Source organism: Motacilla alba, chromosome 3 (assembly GCF_015832195.1).
Source record: "Motacilla alba alba isolate MOTALB_02 chromosome 3, Motacilla_alba_V1.0_pri, whole genome shotgun sequence".
NCBI lineage: Eukaryota > Metazoa > Chordata > Aves > Passeriformes > Motacillidae > Motacilla > Motacilla alba.
Genome location: NC_052018.1, coordinates 51,763,874 through 51,790,591, shown reverse-complemented (window position 1 = coordinate 51,790,591; position 26,718 = coordinate 51,763,874). Strand labels below are relative to the sequence as shown.

The window sequence follows — 26,718 nt, the reverse complement described above, 5'->3', positions numbered from 1 at the left end:
AAAACAAATTAGGCATTGCCAGTTCTCTGAAATATTGCAGTTATGAGAAAATTATTGCCTATTTCCCCACTATATTTGTTTTCATGAAACAATGGCCTAGAAGTCGAAACAGCTTTGCTACTGAGATACCATGAACTTGGTGATTTTTCCTTCCTTGCATTTATTATGTATTTGAGCAGCATATGAGGCTAGGGGATCAGGGGAAAATTTAAATCTCATATAGAAGAGTTATCTCAAATTATAGCTGTCCTGGCAACATATTTTTCATTTTTTTCTGCAATAATGCTCTGCAAAATATCTGTTTTGCTTTTCATCTGCTAAAACACAGCATTAGTCCTAAAAATCAGGCAGAAAATATACTGAAAGTCATTGAAACCAGAAATACCTTTGGTGTATTTCTATTTCTGTGCCTCAGAAATATTTTAACTTTCTTTTCATTTTTTTTTTCTTTAACCCTCTCCATTAAAGCATGCAAAACCTACTCTGATATTAGTTCAAAGCTTCATCCGCTTCCAAAAATTCCTCTGTTGATGAGATGAAACCTCAGCAAGTTCTTTGTCACATTCAGGTTATGCCGTGCAACATACAAATGTACATACTTCATTAACTCTAAGCCTGCAGGTCCTGCTTTGTGTTTAGAGTCTTATCTCCAAGTAATGTAGGTGTTTGCACATTATAATTGCCATTAATATTAGTGAAAATAGTCACACATTTTATGCAAAGCTCCAAGCAACAGGTACACGAACGTCTATGTTTCTATGAAAATGGCAACAGGAATTTTCTGGAACACTATCTGGGAATTCAGTGATTTTCCTTATGAGTATGCTGCAAATAATTAACATTACTTTTTATTTCTAGAAAACAGGAATAATGTTTTTGAAAATGTATACCGAATTCAACACTATACCCTGTTCTTATCTGCATAAAGTGCCTTTTATAAATGTGCTCTAGTTACTTTGGAAAAGGACTTCGTGTCAGCACCTGAAATGCCATAGCAACAATGATGCAAAATGTATTTTCGGACAGAGTGGTCTTGAGAAAAATGCTTCAGAACCTATTCAAATTTTCAGTTAGATGAAGGATAAATTCAGGATTCTACCAGAAGAAAAACAAAGAACATGAATTTAAATCATTATTTGACTGTATCTTTAAAAAGATATAAATTGAAGGAAAATTGATGCTACATGTTTTTTTTTAATTGATTTGTTGTGGTAGATTCAGCTGAAGTATTTCAGATTTTTCCCTCCCACAATCAACAATGAATTAGTTTTGAGATTGTTACTAAATTGAATTCCAAAAGTGAATACAACAAAACACTAAGAAGTCAGTTTCAATGAAAAGTGAATCTGGAATAGGTTTTTTGTAGGTAGAATGTTTACTGTAGAAGGCCATAATAATCTTCAGCTCAACTAAAAGAAAGTTTCTTGATTATGATAGGAGGCAAAAAGAGACACTTTGTTTTAATTTCATTTTCTGGTTAGAGCCTTTCTTTAATATGTAGTAATTATATGGTGAATCTCAACCAGCTTTTAAGTAAAATGTCGCTTACTGAACAGGGAGAAAAACAATCTTCACCACTGATAATTTCAGCAGGTATCAGTGGTTCAGCTGCCTCAGATAGGGACAAACCTCAAATGCTCTTCCATGAAAGTGACCATAGGCAATGGGAAAAGTTGCAAGGCAAGGAGATTTGTCCCCACTTCACTCATACTGGCACTAATGAGATTGTGGAGGGTGATAATTAAATGGTAGTAAAATTTCTGTGACCATACACTCTTGAATGGGATTAGGGCACTTGACATGGATGCAGGGAAAAGATAAAAATTGGAAGAACTGAGAGCAGTCAGAATAACATAAGGAAAAAAACTCACTATTTTTGCTTTGGTTTGGGCATCTGTAAATGTCTTCTAATTATTAAGGATCTGTAGTGATGGAAGGAGTCTTATTCAAGGAATAAAAAAGATTTGAGAAAGATGGAATTAAAGGAAAATCCCTTTCTAATAAGCTACAAAAATATAGAGGAGAAAAGGGAAAAAAAAAGGAAAAAAGCAGGGGGGGGAAGACGGTGGCACAAAGGTGCCAATGACGTTGCAATTTAGTGTTTGGTCAGTGGTTTATACACATATGTATAAAGTAAACATATACGGTTTATTTAGTGACAAAATAATGCAGACTATCTTCAAAATATCATACTTATTTTTGAGGTCGGATTGGCATTTGTATAAAAAAGTAAAGTTCAGACATCAAGGATGTGCAAAAAGACAAGAGCAAGTGAGGCCTCCCATGAAATTAAAACCATGGTGTATGCATTTCCTGAACAGCAAAAATGCCTTCTCTTCTACATGAATTCCAGTAATATATTGAGATGTAGATAGTCCTTGAGATGCCAAACATCCAGAACAGATGGACATCAAAATCCAGACTGATTTAGCTCCAACTTTGCCATGTGAAAGTGTCAAAAAAATGTCTGACACATCAAATTCGTTAATCTTCCATTCATTGATTGGTTTGTCCAGAATGAATGAGAACTAATTCAAAGTGACTATATGTGCTCACAATAAATTCTCTCTAGTGAACAGAAATGCTAAATAACTTCAATACCATGCTTGGCTACTATCAATAATAGTCTTTATAGAACTGAATAATCACTAACTTATTAATCCAGACAATACCTTTGATGTAACAAATTAACATTTCCCCACTGCAAGGGAAAAAAAGAGAAAAAATATAGAATTCCAATTGTCTAATACCATTTTTTAATTTATAATAATGGAAGTGTGGAAAACTACAGACACCTAACACCTATAAATTAGTGGTTCATATTTTGTTATTTATGCTGATTTTTTACCAATCAAGCTACTTGGGAGTCTCTTGTGTAGTGATTTCATTGGTCCTAAGATGCCATCCAGAGACATCAGAATTATATCTGAGTTATACTAAGGCAAAAAACATGATCTCTTTCTCCTAGTCCTGCTCCAGTGCAGTACCAGCAAGACTGTCTGGAGAAACATATTCAAGAAATACTACTACATGAACAGGAGCTCCAGAATAATTGCACAAGTGCAGCGTGTATATATATATATATATTCTAAATAATATTTACTAGTCATTTTGATAAGGCAAAATACGAAATAAATTCTTTTAAGACTGAAAAGGTCTTTTATATCTTGAACGTCTTCAGAAGTTAAAATATTTTTAAAATCTAGAGAAATGAAATTTAAAGAAAAACTATAGCCACTTTGGCAAAGAGGTATGGCATATTTTTTAGTCTCCTAACCACACTTCTGAGTGACAGAAGAAACATATGCAGGAAAAAGGGTTTGTGTGCCAGAAATCTTGTCTGACTCCCTCCTCTCTGACTCCCTCCTCCAACTATATCAGCTGGTCTAATAAAATATAGATTCCTTACAGGCATTTCCCTACTTACATCATTAAACAATCACAGCTATACAATCATTACTCACTCCACAAAAAAAAAAATGAACAAATACACAATCCATGTTTCATTAAAATGTTCGTCAGATGTTTCATTATTGCTTTCATGATGAACAATAACATTTCTTAGAAAGAAAATACTTACTTTTGGACTTCTGATGATAAAATATAAAAATAAAATATTCCCCAAACAGAACTTTTTTTTTAAATGAAGCATAATAGCTTGGTGTGAATTCTCTGGTTTCACTTGTTTCCTCCATTTGGAAACTGTTTCTTCATTCCTTTTTGGGTTTGGCTTTGACAAAATAACTGCATTATATTTCTTAGCAGTTTCAGTATTTATGACTTGTCATACTGGTATATGAACATCCATAATTAACTAACAGTACAACTTAAGGATTATGAAACTTCAGGAAGCATCTAGGTTGGCAGCAAAAATATGCAATAAAAACACAACACACAATTACACATGGTTGCCTCAAAGCAAAATACAGATTAATTCTTTCATCAGGCTGTGTCCTGCTGTGTTATCCTTGGTACAGAGATAGGAGTGGGAGCTTTGACTGTGCAAGGAAAGGGGTACTGTGTACACATTAAGGAAACACCCTTCTGTTGCACCAGCAAATGGGAAATTAAATGATTGCATCTGTATCTATAAAGCAGTGTCATAGAAATGAAATCATGGTAATGGGACTGTTATCATGGGATCAATGCTGCCTGTTTTGAAATTTTTTCTGATTCACCTTGTGGCCTCAGCCTTTATGCAGCAGCAAAAAGCCATTATCTGTTCTATTTCAGTGACATTTACTCTTTTGCCTCATCTGTTCAGATGTCCATTCTTTGATGGCTCTAGTATATCATGCTTTTTGTCCTCTAGCAGTTATTTATGCCAACATTTTCAACTACTTGAATGCTTTGGGTAAGAGAGACTTTTTTCCCTTTTTATCAAAACTTCATCACAGCTGAAATTCTGTTGGTCTAATTAAGTGATTCCATTTTCTTTATCCAGTTAGAGGCTCCATGAAATCGTATTAGTGCAGTACCATCTCTGGATCAGGTAGAAAAGCGTTCTCATCACTAAAACATTGCCCAAATAAACTATGAACCATAATTTAAATAAGTTACAAAAGCACTAGTCTAGTTGAAAAAGTAGGTCCTGGAAAGTACAAGTGAACTCATTCAGAATTTCCAGTTGCTCACAGATTTCACTGCATCTCTGTTATTTCACAATGATCATAGGTTTGTGCTATAAAAAAAATAAAACCAAAGTACAACTATCACAGGCAGGGAGCAACTCTACAGAGAAATCAGGGAGTGTTTCTGTATTATTTATGAAGAATGTATCTGGGAAAAATTGTGCAGGCCAGCTGAAAATTAGCCTTTCACTGTAATTTTCAAGGATAATGTAAGGATTAGATATAGGTTTGGAGTTCCTTAGATTATTTTTGTTCCTTTTTGAAACAGGTGGAGCATAGGATTTTCATTGAAACTTGAAAGCACGCTGATGCCTTCTTCTAACCTAATCTCTGAAACTGCAGAGAAGCTGGCTGTGAATCTATAGTAGTTAATATAGGTACTACTCTTTAGTATAGCATTAATATTCTCCCAAAGAGTGAACTTGAAAGACAACACAACTCTCAAATATTCAAAATAGCAATTTAACTATAGCAAAATGACTGTTTTACTAGTACAACTACCAGTAGTTATGTTCATTTTAATTTATGCAATTAGGGGTGACATATATGGAATACAGATATTCTTTAGAGTTTATAATTTTTTCCTGACACTGGCAAATTGGTTCTGTGATTTTTATTATTCAAATTCAAAAGGCTAAGCCTTTGGAGGAAAAAAAAAATAATGACATAGCAAAAACAGGTTGCAATTTACACAGTGGAAGTCTAAAACACCAGGTGCAGAAGAGAGACAAACAGCTTTCAGATTTTTAGTGCATTTTCTTTGCGAAAACAGGTCTTCAATCAGCACAAAAAACATGTCTCCTCATTGAGGATGACAGCAGCAGCACAGCTGTTGCTCCAGGGAAAGAACCGAGCAAGGCAGGCTGTCAGGGGCTGTTACAGCCACTTCAACCACCAGAGACACCTCAAAGGTGCCCTGTTTCCTGAAAATGAAAATTCCCTTCAATGAAACAATATTTATAACTTCAAATTCAGTTCACTAATTATACTAATCAGATAGTTGCCATACCAAGAAAACATGAGTGAGACTAAGATGTGCAGCACAGAATATATATGCTAGAACTGGAGTTACCAGCACTGAGACTTGGTTTGCCTGCTGCTTGTAGATTTTGCTATACAGTCACTGCTGGCGCAATCCCAGTACGGTGCACGAGAGCACCAGATCAGCACAACTGAGAGGATGGATTATGGAGTGATACCACAACTCATCTGCAGCTGGCGCAGATTAAGAGAAGCACCATGTTTATCTACTTTTTTAAGAAATGTATCAACTTTCTTTTCCAGTTGTGGATGTCCCATCCTTGGAAGTATTCAAGACCAAGTGGCTTAGAGCAAACTGGTCTAGTGGAAGGTTGGAATTAGATGACCTTAAGAGTCTGTTTTCCCCACTGAACCCAAACCGTTCAGTGGTCTTGTGAGTATGAATTACATCTAGAAGAAACCAGCATGAAAACCTCAGATATTCTGAAGAAAAAAATCAGTTATAGGTTAACTATTCAATTAATTATTTCAATAACATAATGACACATTTGTAAAGCATATGAAGGTAAACAAATTCAGCTGCAGATGGAAAAAAAATGACAAATTAGGTGGCATACAAAATGATCATTAAATAGGAAATAAGACTAAAACTGCTGACTCTTTCCAGAAACCCTGCACGAAATAGTACACTGTAATGATTGTGATGGTCTTTATTTGAAGAAGATATACATGGCATAGAAAAATGGAATGAGATCACACTACCTCTGTAAAACATGCTGTTCTCAGAACACATCAGGCTAAGGAAGTTGTCAAAGGATTTTGAACACCACCATCAAGAACAGTGGATGACTGATAAAGACAGCCAGATAAGAAACAATAACATGTTCTCCACATTTAGCTAAAATTTGATGCAATAATAATTTGTTTCATATCCAGTGCAAAATCTACAAGCTCTTGATTAGCTATGTATTATTAAAAACAATGCAACAAAGCAGTGCCGTCTTTTGACCTTGTTCCCATCTCTTTCTAGGCTGACATTCCTAGTGAGAGAAAGCAAACACCTCTTTTCTGAAGGAAACTGAGCATATCGGACTGGGAGGAACTTCTGCAGAGAGGGACTCTTGATAAGAAGGAAAAAGGAGGCAGGCAATGTGCTGTTTTGTCAGTGTTGGGACACCGCTCTGAGAAGTAAAAGGCTTCCTGCAGCAGTGAGATGGCCCTGAGAATGGACAGAAAGCAAGGGAGCCTGGATAACTGGAAAATGAGCTGGAGGCAGAAAGGATCTGCACGGCTTTGTTTTCAATAGGTCTCAATCAGCAGACAGCAAGACAGTATGACAAATTGCTTATGATCTACCTACAAGCTTATTTCTCTTTTATGGAACATTATTGAAGATTTGGGAGCCTTTTGGTATCTTTCAGCTTGCTCTCTGTGAAACCAAGCCAGGTGCTTCCATTCTCAGCCTGGGGCCAATTCAGGATTTTTTTTTGCAAAATCTAAAAGAATTCTTAATACCTAGGCAAAGTTGTCTTGAAATGAGATATGATAAAGTTGTCTAGAAACAACTTTGTCTTTCTAAACACTCAGAAGACTTAGACAAATATCTGACAGATTTAGATGGATTGATGCCCTTTCATTTTATACTTAACAAGTATGAAAATTTATGTTTGATTATCATAAAAGCCTTTGATAAACTTCACACACTGCTGGTCAGTATCTACCTATTAAAAGGTCACACATTTTTCCTTTAGTGAAAGGCTTTACAGAACTGTAAAAAATACACCTGCAATAGAAATTAGGTAGGAAAACTGTCCTTTATCTAGGCCAATGGAATTATGCATAACACCTATACTTTCTTTTCAATTTTCTCCTATCTTCAATGTGCATCTGAAGATGAACATTTAATGTCTTTCCATGCCAGAAAGCATCCCCATGCTGCATAAGAAAAGCATTTCTATGGATCTTAAATACTTCCTATTTTTGTTACAGTTTAGGAACCCAAAGAAATGTTGAGCAAAAGTATCACTGGTGGGACATTACTCTTAATTCAGTGGTGCAATCCTGGACGACAAAGCAAACGTACACATAAGCTTATAAAACAAGAAATGGTATGTTCTGCAGTAAAACAAACAACTGGCTTGGCCTAACTTGTAACACGACAATTAGCATAAAGTAATTTTCCATTAAAAAATAGCTGTGAATGTATGCTAGCATAAGCTGTTTGCCTAGTCATCAGGATTTTTTTTAATTGAAAAAACTGACAGGTTGGGCTACACAGCTGCTTATCACTTTCTGTATCCTAAATTGTTTAAGTCTAGACAACAACCTCAATAACTTTGCAAAGAGTTACAGAGTTTCCAAAGGCAACATTACAATCCATTATGATCTAATGCAAGGCAGAGTACTGTAAGATATCAGAGGTAGAAGGAAAGCTGCAGCTCTAGTATATCACTTTCATTTCCTCTGTCAATCAGTTTAACAAATAGAGCAATGACTTATTCATGCAAACATCTTTGTTTACTTCATTAGCTAATAATTTACTTGTTTCATGGTGGTTTTGTTTTGGTTTGCATTTGAATTGATTTTTTTGGGGCAGGGGTGAGAGTGGCACAGGTGATGGTGTTCCTTTTTCTTTTGTGTTTTCTAAACTAAACCTTTCCAGCTCCTACAAATGATCTTGTGTGGTTGACAAACTACCCGTAAAAGCGATCCGATCAAAGGACAAGCAGAGGTTTGAAAAATGCTCATGCACAGGTATGAATGTGCAGCAGTCACACAAAGAGGAACATTCACATTACCGCGTACACGCGGCAGCTTCACCAACTGCTATTTCCAATGGCACAGCAGCCATTATCACAGTACATCTAACAGCACCCCTGGGAACTCCTGAGTTTGATGTTTAATACAAAGCAGATTGCTGAAGAATCTGATCACTACCTACACTTTTTCCAAAAGGAAGAGAATAAAATTGGAGTTCTAAACAGCTGTTTCCTGTATACTGGCAGACCGAACACTAATCTTACAGAAGAAGGAATGTTCAGTAAAATATGTAGATATTCCTAAACAATAGAGTGCAAATTTACAAGAGGAGGCAATAACAAGATAGTAGATGCTTGAGGATATGGGTGCATCTAGAACAATTAACCACATCTGTACAATTTTTGTCTCTACCTGCCTGATAAAATCCGCTGCTCATTCATATTCAGTCATTCCCATGAGAGGTATTTTAACATTTCAAATCACTAAACAGCTTCATAGCACCTTCTGCATGCAAAAAAGTTGCCACATGTTAAACATTTTATTTTAAAGTTCATGTATTCCTTCTCCTGGGAACAAAGATTTTTTAAAAAATATTACCAACAACAAAAAAAACCCCAAAACAACAAAAGCAAAAACCCAACCAGGAAACAAAATAAAAAATTAAAAACCCTCAAAACAACCCCAGAACACCCAAACACAATTTTAATATTACAGAAAAAAACCTGAACAAAACCAAAAGACAAATACCATTCGAATGATGTGATCTTATACTCTTGAAGAAGTAGATTATGTTTAATAAAGTATAAAACCCCAAAGGAACCAGAATTTTCTAGTTTGTAATCAAGATAGAAATTATTTTTTTAAGCTATGTAGAAGCTCCAGAATGTGGACTTCAAAGCATGTTTTGCATTTCTTAGCTACACAGTGATCAATCTTATTGTATATTGTATAATAATATGGATATTTTCATATTACAGAAATTCCTGTGATATTCATGTGATTCATATTACTCAGACAAAGAACAAGTAAGGCATGTGTCTTTTCAGTCATTAAGATATGAAATACAGCTCAAATTGGAATTAAAGCAGTAACCCCTACAATAAACAGAAGTAAACCTGGAAACCATTGAAGCTGTGAAAAGCTTTTGAGATATAAAAAAACCTCTAAGAAAAACAAACAAAAACCGAAACCCAATGCAAATTGAGAATTAAGCATGTTTTCAAGTTAAAGTATGACAAACTGATTTTATTGGTCTGTTTATTATTTTATTTTTATTGGGAACTTTTACTCTGGAAACATTAAGAAAACCAGTACTATGTCAAAGACAAACTCAGTCATCCTTTATTCTTAATGACACTCAATCCTAAGCCCTCTGAAACTACATTCTATTCAAGAGCCTTCATATGTTTGTACTATTGCATCTTTCCATGCTCACAGATAATTCATTAGAAAACTCAAGCAAACATTCAGCTTTTTTTTCAGAGAAAGAGTGGTTAATAGTGATTTCATTTGTTTTATATCAAAATAAAAGTATTCAGTGCAATTCATTTCCCAAAAAAAATTCCTGGATTTCTTGGAGGACACTGTGAGTCTCCTTCCACGTCCTCTGCAGACACCTAATGTGTGAGGACTAAATACAGTTGCAGCATTCTGCTATGCCACTGCCTCCCCTTCATGTCTGTCCAATATTGTTCCAGCATTTCTGTTTACTTTAACATTCCTTAAGAGATTTCCACCTGTTCCATGATCCTTTAGCCGATAGCAATTCAGGTGTGTATCCTTCTCTTTTGAGTAATGGGGGTTGTGATCAGTTCATCATGCGTTGTCTTTGCTGCTTCTTCCTCCACAGAGGGAGGAGGACTCTTCAGATTCTTTCACTGCTCTGCATGGTATCCCTCCCACAGGAGACAGTCGCCCACCAACTTCTTAAACATGAGTCCTTCCTACAGGCTTCATCCACTCATGAACTGCTCCAGATTGGGTCCTTTCCACAGGGCCAGTCCTTCAGGAACAGACTGCTCCAGCGGGTGCCCCCTCAGGGTCACAATTGCCACCAGCAAACCTGCTCTGGTGTGGGCTCCTCTCTCCACGGGGCCACAGATCCTTACAGAAGCCTGCTCCAGCACAGGCTTCCCACAGGGTCACAACCTCCTTTGGGCACCCACCTGCTCTGCCCTGGGCTCCTCCATGGGCTGTGGTGGATCTCTGCTCCCCCATGGACCTCCCTGGGCTGCAGGGGCACATCTGCCTCACCATGGTCTGCGCCAGTGGGTGCAGGGGGATCTCTGCTCCTGTCCCTGCTACACTTGTCCTTTTTCACTGACTGAAGGATCTGGGGGTTGCTCCTCTCATGTATTGTCAGTCCTCTCTCCTACTGCCAATGCAGTGTAACTTTTCCCCCTTCTGTAATGTGTTTTCCCTGAGGCACAACCACCACTGATGTTGGGGTTGGCACTGGCAGGCCCACCTTGGAACCAACTGGCACAGGCTCTGTCAGACAGAGAAGAAGCTCCTGGGAGATTCTAACAGAAGCCACCCTTGTAGCCCCCTGGCTACCAAAGCCTGCCTATGCAAACCAAATATACTTTCAAATTTGCAGACAAAGCAATCCTTCTACCCACTAGGATTTTGGAAGCAATTCTACTCACTAGGATTCTTCTATTCACTCTATTTTAAATGTCTTGCTTGTATATTTAATCAAATCCAACTTTTCTAGTTGCAATATTTTCTTAAAACGCCCAAACTCACTGGCCTGTTTTCAACACTTAGCCTGAATGAAAATCCTCCAGCTTCCACATTAATACCTCTGATCTGGTAACTCCTTGTACAACATCCTCCCCTGGCTTGAGCATGAAGTAGTTGGTAGAGAGGGATAAGACTTCCACAATGCATTCTTTCTTCTGAGTAATTTTCAATGATTTTTAAAACCAGAGTCAAAATGAAAACACTGCAAAGAGCTTGCCTTGTCTCAGCACAGACTTTCAAGGGCACCACAAGCTGTCACCCTTTAACCTCTAGTAAGCATCCTTAAAAGGATTAAAACCCAAAAAAGTCAAAATGATCCTTGTACACAATGATTCAAGAGCATGGGGTGGGTGGAAGGAAAGTGACACTAGGCCTCATAAGTTACAATGCCTGCCTCACATGCAAGTAGGAAGGCATATTAAAAGCTCCTGGAGTCATTTAAATTCTACCATGAAGGATCTCCTGCTTCTTGCTTGCCTGCCATACTCCCTCCCATATGATCATTGCACTCTTGCCTCCATGTGAAACAATGGCTCTGGGTTTCCACTGGTAACTGACTTCCTTCAAGAGAGCTAGAGGCTCCCAAAACGTCAGTGAGCTTGCGCACAGTGCCACAGACCAGCCTCTGCCCCAGTGAGAAGGCTCTGTGTGAAGCCACAAGTCCCATCCTTTCATGGAACATGAACTGTTGCCTTCACAGAGACAAGACAACAGTAATCAAATAATCAATATCACAACAAACAGTGGCTCCTATCTCCTGCTGTGCACTGGCTCCTGAGAAGTCATTTAACAGGAACCTGGAGGCATTGATCCCACAGGAGCAGAGTAACTTCAACAGCTGCCTGGAACACTTGCCACAACATGTCACTGCTTATAGAAGAGAAAAAACCAGGGGCATAGCATCTTCCCTAATCTGGAAACTGGGTAGATATCACCCAGCACTAAACTACCAGTATTACACACAGTGCAGTCCCAGCAGTTTCTTGCTCAAACACTGAACTCTGCTAAAGCCCAGGAAATACTTGTGTTCCAGGAGAATGGCAGATGAATATTGACAGGATTTAGATGAATATATTTGAAAGAGCGAGACCAGCCTTACAAACACAAAACAGCACTTAAGAACACCATTTTGCCCCATACTGGACAAAGCTACTATCTGCTTTTAGCCTTAGCACTCTTTGGATAGGCAAGCAAGGGTACAGCAATGCAACTTGCAGTTTTCTTGCAACCTGCAAGAAAACTGCAATTCAGAGGAGAGGCATAAAGAGGTTAACTTTAGATGTTAATATATTAAGACTACAAATCTCCCTCCTCGGGAAAGCTATAATAATTATACTATTAAGAATATATCCAGCCTTCAAACTCAGCAATACTAAGTCTCTGGTACTTCAGTCAGAGAAACACTAAATCTATTTTTTTTATTATTTTTAGAAAATGACAATACTTCTGTTCATACAGGCAAAATTTTATCTTGTTCCTTGCATCCTGCATTTCATATTGGTCAATTTAGGTCTCCATAAAAATAACAGAAAACTTGAGGCTGTATCAATGTGGCAAAAGTATCCAGTCTTTTTCCTCAAGGCCAAAATGTGAGACTATGAAGTATTTAACTGATTATTGATGTTAAATGAAAGGGCAGCAGAGTAAAATCTGAAGGAAGTAGACACTGCATTGCCACCTCAGTGAAGAGTGGAAATGCAGTGCTTTGCTTATTATCAGCACAAGATGTGTCCCAAAACCTCTAGCCTCTCCCTAAATGTGCATGCCAGTGCACAGCATGAGCACAGCGGTGAATGTGGATAAATGGGGACAACAACTTTTTTTCTTAAGCAAAGTAGCAATAGGGCGCACAGACAATTCCAACTCTACTAAAATATTAATGCCAAGCTCAGTTAAAAATGCCATTGTACCCATTAAAATTGAAGGAAGTTTTCAGCGGAAAAAACGAACTGACTGGGTCTAGCATTTTATTGTATGTATAAAGACATAACAGGAACAGGAACAAAGGAGTTTCTCCTTTCTTTAAAGGTTTTTATTTAAAAATAAAATTTAAAAATCCTTAGAAAGCTCAGAAGATAATGTGCCACTGGTGAAGCTAATATAGTCTCCAGGAATTCAGTAGCAATTTCTAGACAGAAATTAAGGCATACAAGATGCAACAGACAGTGGGACTTTGTAAGACCTCTAAGGTCAAACATGTAAGAGAGAAACTTCTCCTGAAGTAGTTATGGTGCACTATATACAATTACAGGAAGAATACTTTAGATAGCGTTAAAAATAAGTGTGTTTTAAAGCAGCAGACATTCCCAGATAGATCTCTATAGAAATAATTTCCCATGTTTGTCTTTAAGGTAGAATAGCAACCCTTGGTCCATAACATACAGAAACCATTAAAAAGCACTGTAGAGATCATATTTGCTATTGTATGCATGTGTCAACATCAGGAGGACTTTGACTATCCATTTCAGCACACACACATTTTTCATTTGTACCCTCTCTATACCAGCTGGGATTGATTTCTCCTGAAGGACTGAAAATCATTCACTTACATGTCCACAGAAAATACAAACTGCGAATCAACACATTTGAGAGGTTTGGGTTTTTTCCTAAAAGCTCTCTATACTTTGCGTGATGTAAAAATAATTCAATTTACACCGATTTAGAGTGTAGACAGAACAGCGTGTCTAACTGAGCACTTCTTGCATGCATGAACATTTCTTATTGGAGATCTAAATGTTTGTTAAAAGTTGTTATTTTTAGCACTGTTGTTACTAAGCCATCACATACACATCTTCTTCTTTCAGGACACTGCTTTACTTATTTACTCTCTGTACTTCAAGCTTCTTAATGTATACATTAATAAAATTATTTTAAGGTTGTTAAGATATTCTTATTTAGAAGCCTTTTTTTCCAAGACATGTATATTTTCTTATAAAAACTCTGAAAAACTAATTCCACAGCAATGCACAGCCTTGCAAATGAAAGGAAGCTTCCTGAGAAGTGACTCATGGACAGAAAACGTATAGATTTTTCAATTCAGAGGCAGTATAAAAAAATCCCCATGGTAATGTGATTGCAAATGCTAATTGCATTCCAGTAAATTGCTTTACATTCATCAACCAACAATCAATGAGAGACACTGCTATCTTCTTTTATTGTAGTGATGCTGTTCTCAGCTATACAGATAAGGTAGTGTCAGATAGCTATAATCTTTCCCCTTGTTATTTTTGGGGGCTTATAATTTCAGAATAAAAATTTATGCTGAAATTTAGTAACTCAGCCCAAGAGTCTTCATTTTTAATTGAAAAATGTGCTAGCATATATCTTGGAGAGATAAAGGAAGACCAAGACAAATATTCCAATTCAAGTACCTAAACTAAACTAATTCAAATGCATCATTAGAAAAGCATAAGTTATTCCAATCTCTAAATTTCAGAGGTACTGCTCATCCAAAGCTCCTTGGAAAACACCAGCCTTCTATTCCCAACATGCTTTTCCTTCTTTTAGTTGAAGAGCAAGGTCAGAAAGTAAGCCCATGTGATTTGGAGGTTATATTCAGAGCTGCTGACCATGCCAGTTCATTAAGGTTTGTTACAAATTAGCAGCCCTGTGTCTACATGTATGGTGCTCATGTCTATAACTTTTAAAAAGCTGTGTAGATGTGTAAACACACATGCACATGCACACAGAAATGTATGTATATGATATAAAATAAAATTGCCAACTCTGTTTTTATTTCTAAATGTCACCTCTGTTTCAAGGGTCTCCTTCGGCAGTATTGCATTACCTAAATTTCAAAATATCTTGTGCTCCATTGTATCCTAAGATAGAACAAGGGACATGATTCACCAGATGGTCACACTTTCAAGTAAGAAAAATACTAACAGTGGGACAGCACAATCCATATAAATCTTGGAGGTTAAAGCAGTAGATGATCATCAAAACTTTTTTAAAAAAGAGGAAAAACAAAGAGTTGAGAGGAATGGAAAATGAGCACACAAACACTCCCAGCTGTTTCCTCATACTTTCACTAAAATAAGTCCTCATAGCTAATGAGATATTCAGATAAGACAGTAACCAAAAGGAATGTCTTTTTACTACTTCAAGTATAAGTTCTACAGAGAGACCATTGTACAGGCATGGCATGTGAGGCATGAATAAGAAGACTGGAGTCTGAGTATTTGCAAACACTGAAAAAAATATTATTATGAATGTGTCAGAGTGGTAAACATAGAGGAAATATTTAATTTGCAGGATTTTCTTTATTTTTGCCTCTTCTTGGATTGCTTTGCCTCCTGGTACAGTGAGCACTCTACCTTGCAAAATGTTGCTTTGGAGATGCAAGAGCACGGACATGCTTTTCAGCGGTAATGTCTCCTGAAGCTGAGCTAATGGCTCTGTATCATGGAAACCTACCTTGCCCGGTTTTCACCTGCCCACTCTACTCCTTACGCCCTTGTACCTCAACAAATCTGCTTTTTTACTGACGCTTGCTTTTATCTATTTTTTTTTTAACAAAGTGCTTGAATTTTATGTATCCGTCTACCCTCAAAATTTGCCACAATCCATTGGGTGAATTTCTGCTGCTTTTCTTTTGGGACTTGCACAGCCCACTGTGCAAGTGACAGCTCTGAGAGGAGTGGGAAGAGAAATTTCTTTCTTCTGCTGGTGGCCAGTCATTCAGTCAGCTGAGCAATGCGTGAGCTAGTGCCAGATCAGTGTCTCAGGAAATCCTTCCATGAAAGGGGTATTACATGGAACCTATGTTCCTCAGGAAGGAGTCTCAAAACTCAGAGATGCTCTTCCAAATGCTATTTATGCTCATCAGATTAAAATACACCAGCTAATGTGACAGAACAGCCACAGTAGGTCAAGGAAGCCTACAGAAATAATACAGGTGGGTGCCTCGAATTTGGAGATGCTTCAGAAGACCAAAGAGTTGTACTGCAGACAGCAGCACTAACAGTTAGGCACCTATATTGTAGTAGAAAAGAAAGGGTAGCAGAATAAAGGTAAAGGGAACAAGTTAGGGCAGCCCCCTAAAATACAGCTTCTCAAAGTCCAGAATTTCATAGGATCACAGAATGGTTTGCGTTGAAACAAAACTTTAAAGCTCATCTAGTAATAATATTGATCACAAAAACAGAAAAAAAAAATTATTGAGCTGACTTGAACTCAATAAAGCCAATCATAAGTTCCAGAGCAAGCAAGTGGGAAATCCACAAGGTGTAAGATTGAGGCAGTGGTAGAGAGAAGCTTTGCCTGCCCCTTAAGCAGATTTAAATTGTTATATTAAATCAGTTTTAACGGTTAACATTCACTCTGGAAGAGACTTGTTGGTTTTGCCTTCATAAGCAAAATGGTAAGTAAAAAATTCTGATTTAACAAAACCTTTATAGAATATTATTAAAAAGCACTTTTAAAAATGAAGTTTCATTCTAATAATTTCTTTTAAAACTTGGATACATTTGGATGGTGAACAGTTATTATTTAATGTATTATTAGTTTGTGGAAACAGGATGTAGAACTGATAAAAAACTGGCATTAATGGGCAACACTTACAAGGCATACTCTCAATTTTAGTTCCTGTATAAACAATTTTGTCTCCATATATATTATTTTTTTCTTCAGAATTTATAGTTCAGTGTTTTAAAACTGAGCTTTCTGCTGTTGGCTGTCAATTAGGTTTCTGTTTTGAATCTCATGACATTTAAAAATGTTATAATTTGCTTTTGTATCAGCACAGACAACTAGTGATTTCTGTCAATACCCTTCAGTAAAACTGATGTTTCCAGTAAAATTAGTTATAAAACACAATATATTCACATTTGTCATCTTATCAGATTTTCAGATTTTAGATAAAACCATAGGAAGTATTTTCCTTTACAGTGGAAAATAATGTTTCAGCTTTTGGTCCTGAGGTTCCTGCCAGGAAGGATCACTGCATACTTATAAGATTAGTTGTGTGTTGGCATAATTAACCTCCAGGTCTAGGAGAACTAGCTAAAATGAGAACTTATATAGTAACTTTTAAAGCCCATTCAGTACATGAAAATACTGGCCTCCCCCACAATTACAATCTCTAATGGAGACTATGGCTGATTATTTGTTCTGTTTAGATTGCCATCTAAAAGAAAGAAAATAGCAATAATAATGCTTCTACACCAATTCTCTAACAGCATCTATAAGGTGACCAGAATAAGCAATTTAGTTTTAAAATAAGATGCTGCAAAACTGCAGTCTAATACACCCTCTAATGCATATTTTCCTATAGAAATTCTAATCTGGTCAGCTGAGAATTAGCTGGTTTTTAACTAAATGTTTGCACCATAAAACATCACTTTAACTAAGAAAATACTCTGACTTCCCCCAGCAGTTTACTTACTTATATCCAAGTGAGTCCTTTTGCACCCCAGCACTCACATTATTAAAAAAAAAAAATCCACAATTCCCAAAATATAGACTGAAAACTATGTTCATATTCTCAAAGAAATAGTCTGGAACTCAAAATACTCAAACTAAACAAAAGAATTTGTATACTATTAGTACTGATCCAAGATTTGAAATTTCTACATGCTGAGCATACGACCCTTTTTCTCTTGCAAGATTTAAGTCCAGTACTTAAAGCATGCAAATGTTCACACAGAGGCCAACAGCATTCTAAAAATACCACTAGTTACAGGTTGAAGTACTTAAACCTCATGGAAAACCCCTGCTGTCCACTGCAGGTCATTCTTTTCCTATTATGACACTACAGGGACCCATCTAGAAAAGCACGGTGCACTGTTTGAGTTGCAAAGCTCTCTTCCTGCACTCGATATCTAGGCTTAAAACTCCCACAGAATCCACTGCACCATTTTCCAGAGTATTATTTGTGTATTTTGTTCTTGTTGATGGGAAGAGAGGAGAATAGTTATTAAAATACATCTGCAAAGTAGGTTCCTGTAATAAATATACCACAGAAATTCATTTTCATAGAACTGATTCAGTGACAGTAGTACCAGTAAGTCTCAGCATCAAGATGATCCCCGTTTTACACTGCTTTTCCCAAAAGCTTCTGCACACCTTCTAGGCAGTTGAAAAAGGACCAGCTTTAGAACCACATGACACAGATGTGTAGCATCCCTCAGTTACACAATAAGAATTCCTTGCTTACCAAGAGGCACATCTGAGTGGCAGATCATAAGGGCATGTGCACTAAAGAGGGAGAAGATGTTCTTGCATGTTTATCTCATTTCTAGAGGTCCTTTGTGCAGCTCACAGCTCTGCAGGGAGAAATCTCACCAGCATGCCTCATCTACTTTATCAGCAGACACAAATGAACCAGATCAGCTAATTTTAAACTGTAGAGCTCCAAGGGTGGTAAAAGTTAGGCACTCAAGATCAACCAGCAGTTAGGGAGTATTGTCTGCAGTGAACACAGCTGAATTTTGAAGACAACACCTGTCCCTGTATTTATTTCTAAGCTTATTTAGAGATGAAATGTTGCAAATCCAAGTAATTTGAAAATTAGCTTTAACTGCTACAGAGCATGGCCCTGGCCATCCCTCACCATCACCCACATGAAAGTCTGGGACAGAAAAAAATCATTTAGGATACGGCTTGGAAAACCGGATAGGCATAGGTAGCCTGGATTGTGGCGCATTGCCATCAAAGAGACTACCCTAAGCAAACACAATAATTAAAACTCATTTTGGCATAGACCTAAAGGCGGGAAGAAGGAACCAGATTGTCACAGTGATCACCAGCATGAGTAACACCAGAGCTGTTATTATGCATTTTCATGTTTCAAGGTTGCAATTTGACTATGCAACACGTGCTCACACAGGGGTGCGGGGCTGGCAGACATCTCCCTGCCTCCTCCACCCAGCTGCTGCCAGAACCAGGACCAGTCTAAGAAAGCTGCCGAAAGGGCACAGGCTCCTGGCATTTTCTCTGAAAGTTGCATGCAAGAGTTCTACCTTTCATACAAGGCCACACAGCTATCCAGATATAGGCATCCTGCATGTGCCAAGGCTGATGATTATTTCTGCTGTATCTTTTTTAATGTCTCCTGCGGTTTGTGTGAAACCCAGGTGGAAAACAGCTGCTCACTTCAATCCACCTAAGTTCCTTACATGCTCAAGCTATATACTTGCCATTTTATTCCATATGTTACAGGACTGTGATGGGTTGACTCCAGCTGGATGCCAGGTGAACACCAAAGCTGCTCTCCTCAGCTGGACAAGGAAGAGAAAAGTATAAGGAAAGGTTGACAGGACAAGGTAAGAGCAGGGAAAAACCACTCAGCAGTTACCATCATGGGCAAAACAGACTCAGCTTGGGGAAATTAATTTATTACCAATCAAACCTGAACAGGAAAATGAGAAATAAAAACTAAATCATGAAACACCTTGCCTTCACTTCTTCCTTCTTCCTAGGCTCAACATCACTGCTGTTTCAATACCTCCTCCCCACCAGCTATGCAGTGCAATGGCAATAGGGGTTGCAGTCAGTTTATCAATCACGTGTTGTCTCTGGCACTCTTTCCTTCTCAGCAGTAGGACTCCTCACATGCTTCTCTCATGCCAGCATGGGGCCCTTAGTAGATGAGATAATCCTCCACCAATTTGTTCAGTGTGATTCATTTCCATAGGCTGGAGTTCTTCACAGACTGCTCCAGCGTAGGTTACTCATGGGGTCGCAAGTCCTGCCAGCAAACCTGCTCCCATGTGGAGTTCTGTCTCCATGGGCCCACAGATCCTGACCCATGGACTTCTCCTGGGTCACAGCCTTCTTTCAACATCCACTTGATCTGGTGTGGAGTCCTTCATGGGCTGCAGGTGGATGTCTGCTCTATCATGGACCTCTATGGGCTGCATCAGAACAGATGACCCACCATGGTCTGCACCAGGGGCTGCAGGGGATTCTCTGCTCCAGAATCTGGAGCACTTCCTCCCCCTCCTTCTTCCCTGACCCTGAAGAACTCTAGCTGTTGGCGACAGGCTCAGCCTTGACTAGCACTGGGTCCATCTTGGAGCTTGTTGGTTTTGTCTCTGTCAATCACTGGAGTAACTTCTGGCAGCTTCTCAGAGAATCCAACCCTGTAGCACTCCCACTACTAAAACCTTGCCACACAAACCCAGCAAGGAAATTTGCTTGCAATTTTGAAGTAGTTCTTCTACCTGCTCTTAACAAATATTTTCAGTATTCACTCCTATCACTGTGTTCCTTGGTTCATACCTTAACCACAGCCTTGGTAGTACTCGCATGTTCTCCCTTCCACACACGTTCATTACACATTGCTTATCTCAGAAAATTACTCATCTGGTCTTCTACAATTTGATGGCATACAGTCTAAGAACATGTGCTAATTTCTTCCCCCCACCTCTCAGTTCCACTGAGCAACCCCAAAGGCAGTTTTAATACCCTATAAAAAATATTCCAATGTTTGTCTCCTGGCCACCACATCCCAGCTTTCCACTCCCAAAGCAGGACTGAGAGGATTCTCTGATCTAGGCAAAACACACTGACAGTCATAACCCAGTCCCCTAGAAAGAAAAAAACATCAATGTAAGAACTAGAAGAGGTATTGACTTTTCCAGCAGCAAAGCCACAAACTGTGCAGGGTCAGGGAAAGGCAGACCTTGTCTTTCAGATGGTCTCTGCAGAATAAGGCTGCTGTAAGAGATTGGAATAGTTGGCACTATTTCTGACTAAACAGGTCTGTTGTTTTCTGGTCTTGCTGAGTGCTGAGTGGATAGAGGCCAGAGCTCTTCATACTCCACCTTCAATGAATAGTAAATTTAAAATGATTTATAAATGAATGTGCTTCCTCCCTCCTCCTCTCACTCTGTAAATAATTGCAACTTTCGATTTATCTGTGTGAGAGAAGAATTAAAGCTGGAGAGAGTTTGATGCTAGAGAAAAATAAGCTAAGCAGATGATGATAAAAGCAAAAAGGGGAGAATATAACATCAGCTCTGTTGATTAGCATAAGAAAGGCAAGCCTCTAAAGAACAATTCTTCATACAGTGAAAGGCTGTCATCTGGGGAGAGGTGGGTGCTGAGGTGTACAAACACAGCAGTGATGTGCCTGTGCTCTGTTCCTCCATCTCCCAGACATGGCTCTCCAGCACCACTGACACCCCCCTCCTCTGCTGCTGTTGGCTCCCAGATACAGGGGAGCTCGGAAACCCAGGAGGAGAAGGGGCATGACGAGAAAACCAGATGCTTTAAATGAGTTCAGAAACCCCACGTCCATAAAGAGCCTGGTGCCTCATCTGCTGCACTTGCCCAAGACACCACTGGAACAAGGAGCCAGCATTTAATGATATAAATTACTTTTGGAGAAAGGAGCACATAGGTTACGCTTCTCTCTTTTCAGACTCACTAATTGTCCAACTCAATATGAAAATTAAGCAATGTGAACCATATTGTATGTATGTGTGTATGCATAAATAAATGCCAGGAAGCACATGATTATTCTCAGTGCTAAAATTCTAATTTTTGCAAATATAATTACAATAACCAAATCAAGCAGAATCTCTTAAAGAAACCCCAAGCTCTTTGATCAATGAGATTAACCTCTATATTGTTACTTCTGAAGTCAAATTTTACAAATAGCTTGTCAAAGCTTTAATAATTGACAAATTATTATAATATAGCACTGTTTTTAAAGCAGCACTAAAATAATCACAGAATGGGTCAGGTTGCAAAGAACCACAGTGGGTCACCTGGTCCAGGCAAGGTCTACTCAGGCAGGGTCATCCTAGAGCACATTGCACAGGACTGTGTACAGGCAGCTCCTGAGTATCTCCAGTTGTGGAAACAGAGACCCCACAATCTTTCTGGGCAACCTGTTCCAGTGCTGAGTAGAAAGGCAGGATCACCTCCCTTGACCTGCTGGGAATGCTCTTTTAGTTCACCCCAGGATACATTCTTGGCCACATGGGCACACTGCTGCCACACGGACAGCTTCTTGCCACAAGACCCCCAGGTCCTTCTCTGCAGAGCTGTTTCCCAGCAGATCAGCCCCCAGCCTGTACTAGTGCCTGGGATTATTCATCCTAAACTGCAGTACCCTGCATTTACCTTTGTTGAATTTCAGGCAGCTCCTCTCTGCTCGTCTCTCTGACCTGTTGTGGTCCTTCTTAAGGGCTGCACAGCCCCTGGGGGACTGGCCACTCCCCCTAGCTTCGTGATAATAATGATTAAAACACAAACACACCTCAAAATTTGAAACCTAATATGTCCTGGTGTTTCCATCTTTGTGATAAAATTACATGAAGGAGAGGGGCTGGTCAGTTTAGAAGATGTCAACTGGAAATATAACAACAGTTTTAAATATGTAAAAAGGCTGCATCACTCAGGAGAATTAAATGCTCTCTCAATCCATTGTGGACAAGTAGCAAAGGGGCCTGCAAATGCTATGAAGGAGTTTTAAGTTGCCTGGATAAATGATCATATTCAGATATAAATAGATACATGTGTGTATGTCCTGCTGACAAACACACTGAAGTACTGTAACAGATTACATGGAAATGTTATAATTGCCTCCAACATCAGAGGCTTTCAAGATCTTGCAAGTAAGATGGATGAAGATATGATGCTTTCCAGGGACAGAATGATTGACTTGATGAGTATCAATCATGCCTTTTTCTATGACTTTACATGTCTATATAAGTTTGTTTTTTTCATCTATATGGTACATCTTTTCTATTTGTAGTGATACAACAGATGACAAAGGAAACAACAGAATAAAGACCTCGTACAAAGCACAAAGGGATGCAGATATCCCAACACATTTGCAATTATCTACTCATTGCATCTATCAATGAGCAGAAACAGTTAATGGCATAAAACTTTAGCTTCCATGACAAGAGAAGTCCTAGCTTTCTTTCTGGAGCAGCACAACTGTGTTAGGAGGCAGGCTCTCAGTTAACCTCTGTGCATAAAGAAAAGATGGGTCGGGAGAAGGGAGAGAAGGAGTAGGGGAGAATCAGCACAACAGTCATTCATAAAACTATCATAAGCAAATGGAAAAGCTAATATGGAAATTACTTCATGTCACTTGGATAATACATGATGAAGTGAGAAGCTGCTGCTTCCAAGCAAGCCCATGAATGATTAAAATTCTAGAAGCACATTCACACCAAAGCTCTTTTATACAGTTGACCTGAAGAAAAAATACATGGAGAAAAATTCTGAGTAAAACCTTTAATTCCCATCTCCAAATTGACAGCACTACTTTAACTGGAAATATAGTTTTTGGTAGTTTAAGTATCACATAATCAACAGAAAAGAAAACAGCATTAAAAAACTACCATGACTTTATCTCGGGTGTGACTAGTAATTAATAGAATCAGTAGATTCCCAGTAGATTAGCACTAAACCCTGAAATATCTCAGGCAATGCCAAGAGCTTGCACATGATTTTTTTTTAAGACTGCTACATTCCACAATTTCCTACTAAAAACAATTTCTTCAGAGTACTGTCAGCAGAGACTCTTCACCACGAAAAAAAAATAATATGCCAGAAGCCGTTCTTTTTTCTTTCAGTAGGGCTTGAAAATGATATATAGAAAACCCCAAAAACAAACAAACAAACAAACAAAAACCCCAAAAACAATAAACAAACCCCTTTTAAATGAGTGAAAACACACTGCACTGGAGAATTGAAAGGCAATAAACTTTAGCTCCTTTTGCAATTACCACTGCAAGCTATACACATAAAAACTGTCTATTCCGTGAAACGAAGTACCAAAATGCATCTTGAAACATTATTTCTAAATAGAATCTTAATAAGAATTTTGTCCAAAGACTTTTTCTTGGTGCAAACAGAATCACTACAGCTTTTCCTGTACATTACAGATTTAGACTACTCTGTTTTAATAAAAAGACCCATAGTTTATAATGGTGATACTCTAACAGAGTAAAACCTATTAATCAAAATGGTGTTTTGATGGACAATGCAAATAAATAGAAGTAAAGTTATGCTTAGGGTGGCTATGGTGCATGAAAACCTGCTCCCAGAACAGCTGGAATGAAGAACTATTCATTTACAGTTTCTAACAACATTCAGCATCTAGAATAAAAATTTGATGTTTGTTAATTGCTTTGAGTATATTATTTCATTTTTCAAAACCCTACAACACAATACTGACATTATTGGCACTGTTTCACATCTATAGCACTCATTCTTCCAAGATAAAGTGTTTATTGCCCCTTGCTTTGTACTGGAAAGGTCTACCTTAGAAAAAGGATACAAGAATGACTTTAAAATATGCTCTGCAACAAGTTCTCATCTTTTCTGAAAAGTAAAAAAAACCCCTATGGGTAAAATTTGCCATATTTCTCATGCATCAAACCTAACAGGCAAAAAAAGCAGTGTGATTCCTCTATGCAGGAAGGGAGGATTAGTCTCTCAGGGCTCCTGCAGATCAACAACATCTAAAATGATTTGCGGGTAAACTCAGGTCTGGATCACCAGATCTCAACAGGGATGTTGTAAGGAGAAATTCAACTCAGATGAGGTCTCAGTTGTAAATGTGAGAAACTAATTACTTTAAGAGGTGACTAGAAGGAGCCTGAGCCTGCTATTCCTGGTGGGAATAGCAGGGGTGTTCACTTTCGTTAAAGTAGCCAAGTTTAACACCTCCAAAGGAAAAATTTGATTTCTATGTTCTTTAACAAATACAAATACTGTGCTCATAAACCAAGCTCTGTTTATTTTAATATCTGTGGAAAACAGCTGTGGAGACTAGACCTGATCTACTTCACAGGAAGTTATGCACTTGCATTTTGAACTTTAAGTGCAGAATTGTTTTTCTTCTGCTCTCCTCAATTGAAATTACTGCAGTGAGTATTGGTCATACTCACATCATAATATTTTTTTTCTTTTTAGTGTAACTTGGATAATATACTTGCCTTAAATTAAGCTGAAGAGGGTAATTTCTATACATCATAGTTCCATTACTTAAGAATTTTACTCTCCTCTTATTAAAATCATGTTTTGGCTTGGGTTTTTTTTTTTTGGGTTTTTTTTTTTTTCTGACACCTTCAGAAATACAGAAGCACACTTCAAAATAAACTAATTCCTAGGTTAAGTGTTAATGTCTAAAAAAATATTAAAAGATATGTGCAACTTGTAGCTCCTTCTGACCATTTAAGTAATGCAGAAAACCGTCATTAGGGGCGGATTTTTATAGGACTTGATTTTCTTCATTGCTTGTAACCAATTTCTTTTGACATACTGGTGAATCATCAACAGTAAGGTACAGCTTTGGCTACTCCAAGATATAATGACGAAGCACAAAAAGTAAGGACACTGCAGAGCTGTTAACCAGAGCCCTTTGCCTTGCCCTCCTACTTCTAATGTCCTTAACAAAATACATGTTCTTTTGTCTGTGCATTTATGACCTCTTACGATCCACTTGTCTGCTAAGCATTGTCATTTCTCCTGTGATTTTTCTCTTAAAGTGAGCTAACCATTCTATATCAGCTTGGACTGATTTGAAAATAACCTCTATTGCCTTGATGAAATTACAGCTACAAAACTTGTCCCACCATGTCATTTTAACATCTGCTACATATCTAAACCCAGAAGCAGACATATGTAGGTATGTAACAGCTCCTTATTCCATTACTGACCTGGCTTATTAAGTCATATACATAGTATCAGGGTAACTATTAGGTTTAAAGTACTTTTTTTTTCTTTACAAGTACTCTCTACTTTGGATTTTGTTTTCCAGATGTATGAGTATCAACCTACATGGAAACACAAAGGATTGCAAAAGACCACAAAGATGTGGCTCTTTACAGATTTTCTTCCATCTTGCAATGTCTATCTTGTTACCACCTTATCTGATGCCTGAACTTTTTCCCATCTCCTAAAAGTCACACTTTCTACATAACAAACTTGAAAAGAAAGAAACAGTCACTGAAGATGGTTGTACATATATTTTACTTAATATACCATGCTATTATCTGAAACATATCTGGACATTATTCATAACAAAATGATGCTCTTTTTAGCATTTTTAATTTTAAAATATTCTCTTTCTTGACAATTCACAGTTCATCACACATTGAATACCACATCTAATCTTCTAGTTTAAATCTTCTAGATTAATCTCCTATTAATCATGCAACAGTGGATAGATATTGCTTAAGGATCATTCATGACACATTTTAAGGTATCATTTAGAGCAACTAATTAAACTACAAAAAGATCAAACTAAAATAAAAACAGCAGGTACATCCATAAATCCATTTTTTAACAGTTGATCTGTTTTTCCTACAGAAGTTCTTTCTGTAGCATCCACAGAAAATTTCTATTTCATTCTGAAGACAAATGATCAATATGTGGTCATATTCCCCTCCCAAAGTGGAGAACTCTCTCCCTAAAGAAAGCACCTTTTTGGGCTTGGTTCCTAAAACTTATCCCAATCTAGCAAACAACTTAAACATGTTAAGTTGTTAACAACTTAAGCATGTTAAGTTAATAAAGTTAAGTTCCAAGTAGTCCTCCTGATGCAAGTGATTTCATACCTAAAACACCAGGTGAGGGAACTGCTAGGTAGATGAAGCAGTCTAAGTGCCTTAGTGGTCTGTGTCCAGTC

The 26,718-nt window shown here is 37.8% G+C and overlaps 1 protein-coding gene across 3 annotated transcripts in view; it reads right to left on the bottom strand.

Annotated features, from left to right (window-relative positions):
- NKAIN2 (sodium/potassium transporting ATPase interacting 2) overlaps positions 1-26,718 on the bottom strand; it is a 515,822-nt gene that overhangs the window by 365,338 nt on the left and 123,766 nt on the right. For 2 of the 3 annotated variants that reach the window (XM_038130925.1, XM_038130924.1), the window contains exon 2: positions 19,256-19,336. The exons of the other annotated variant lie outside the window; for it this stretch is intronic. In XM_038130925.1, coding sequence (XP_037986853.1) covers positions 19,256-19,336 — 81 coding nt within the window. The remainder of the gene's footprint in view (positions 1-19,255; positions 19,337-26,718) is intronic. 3 annotated transcript variants of the gene reach the window in all.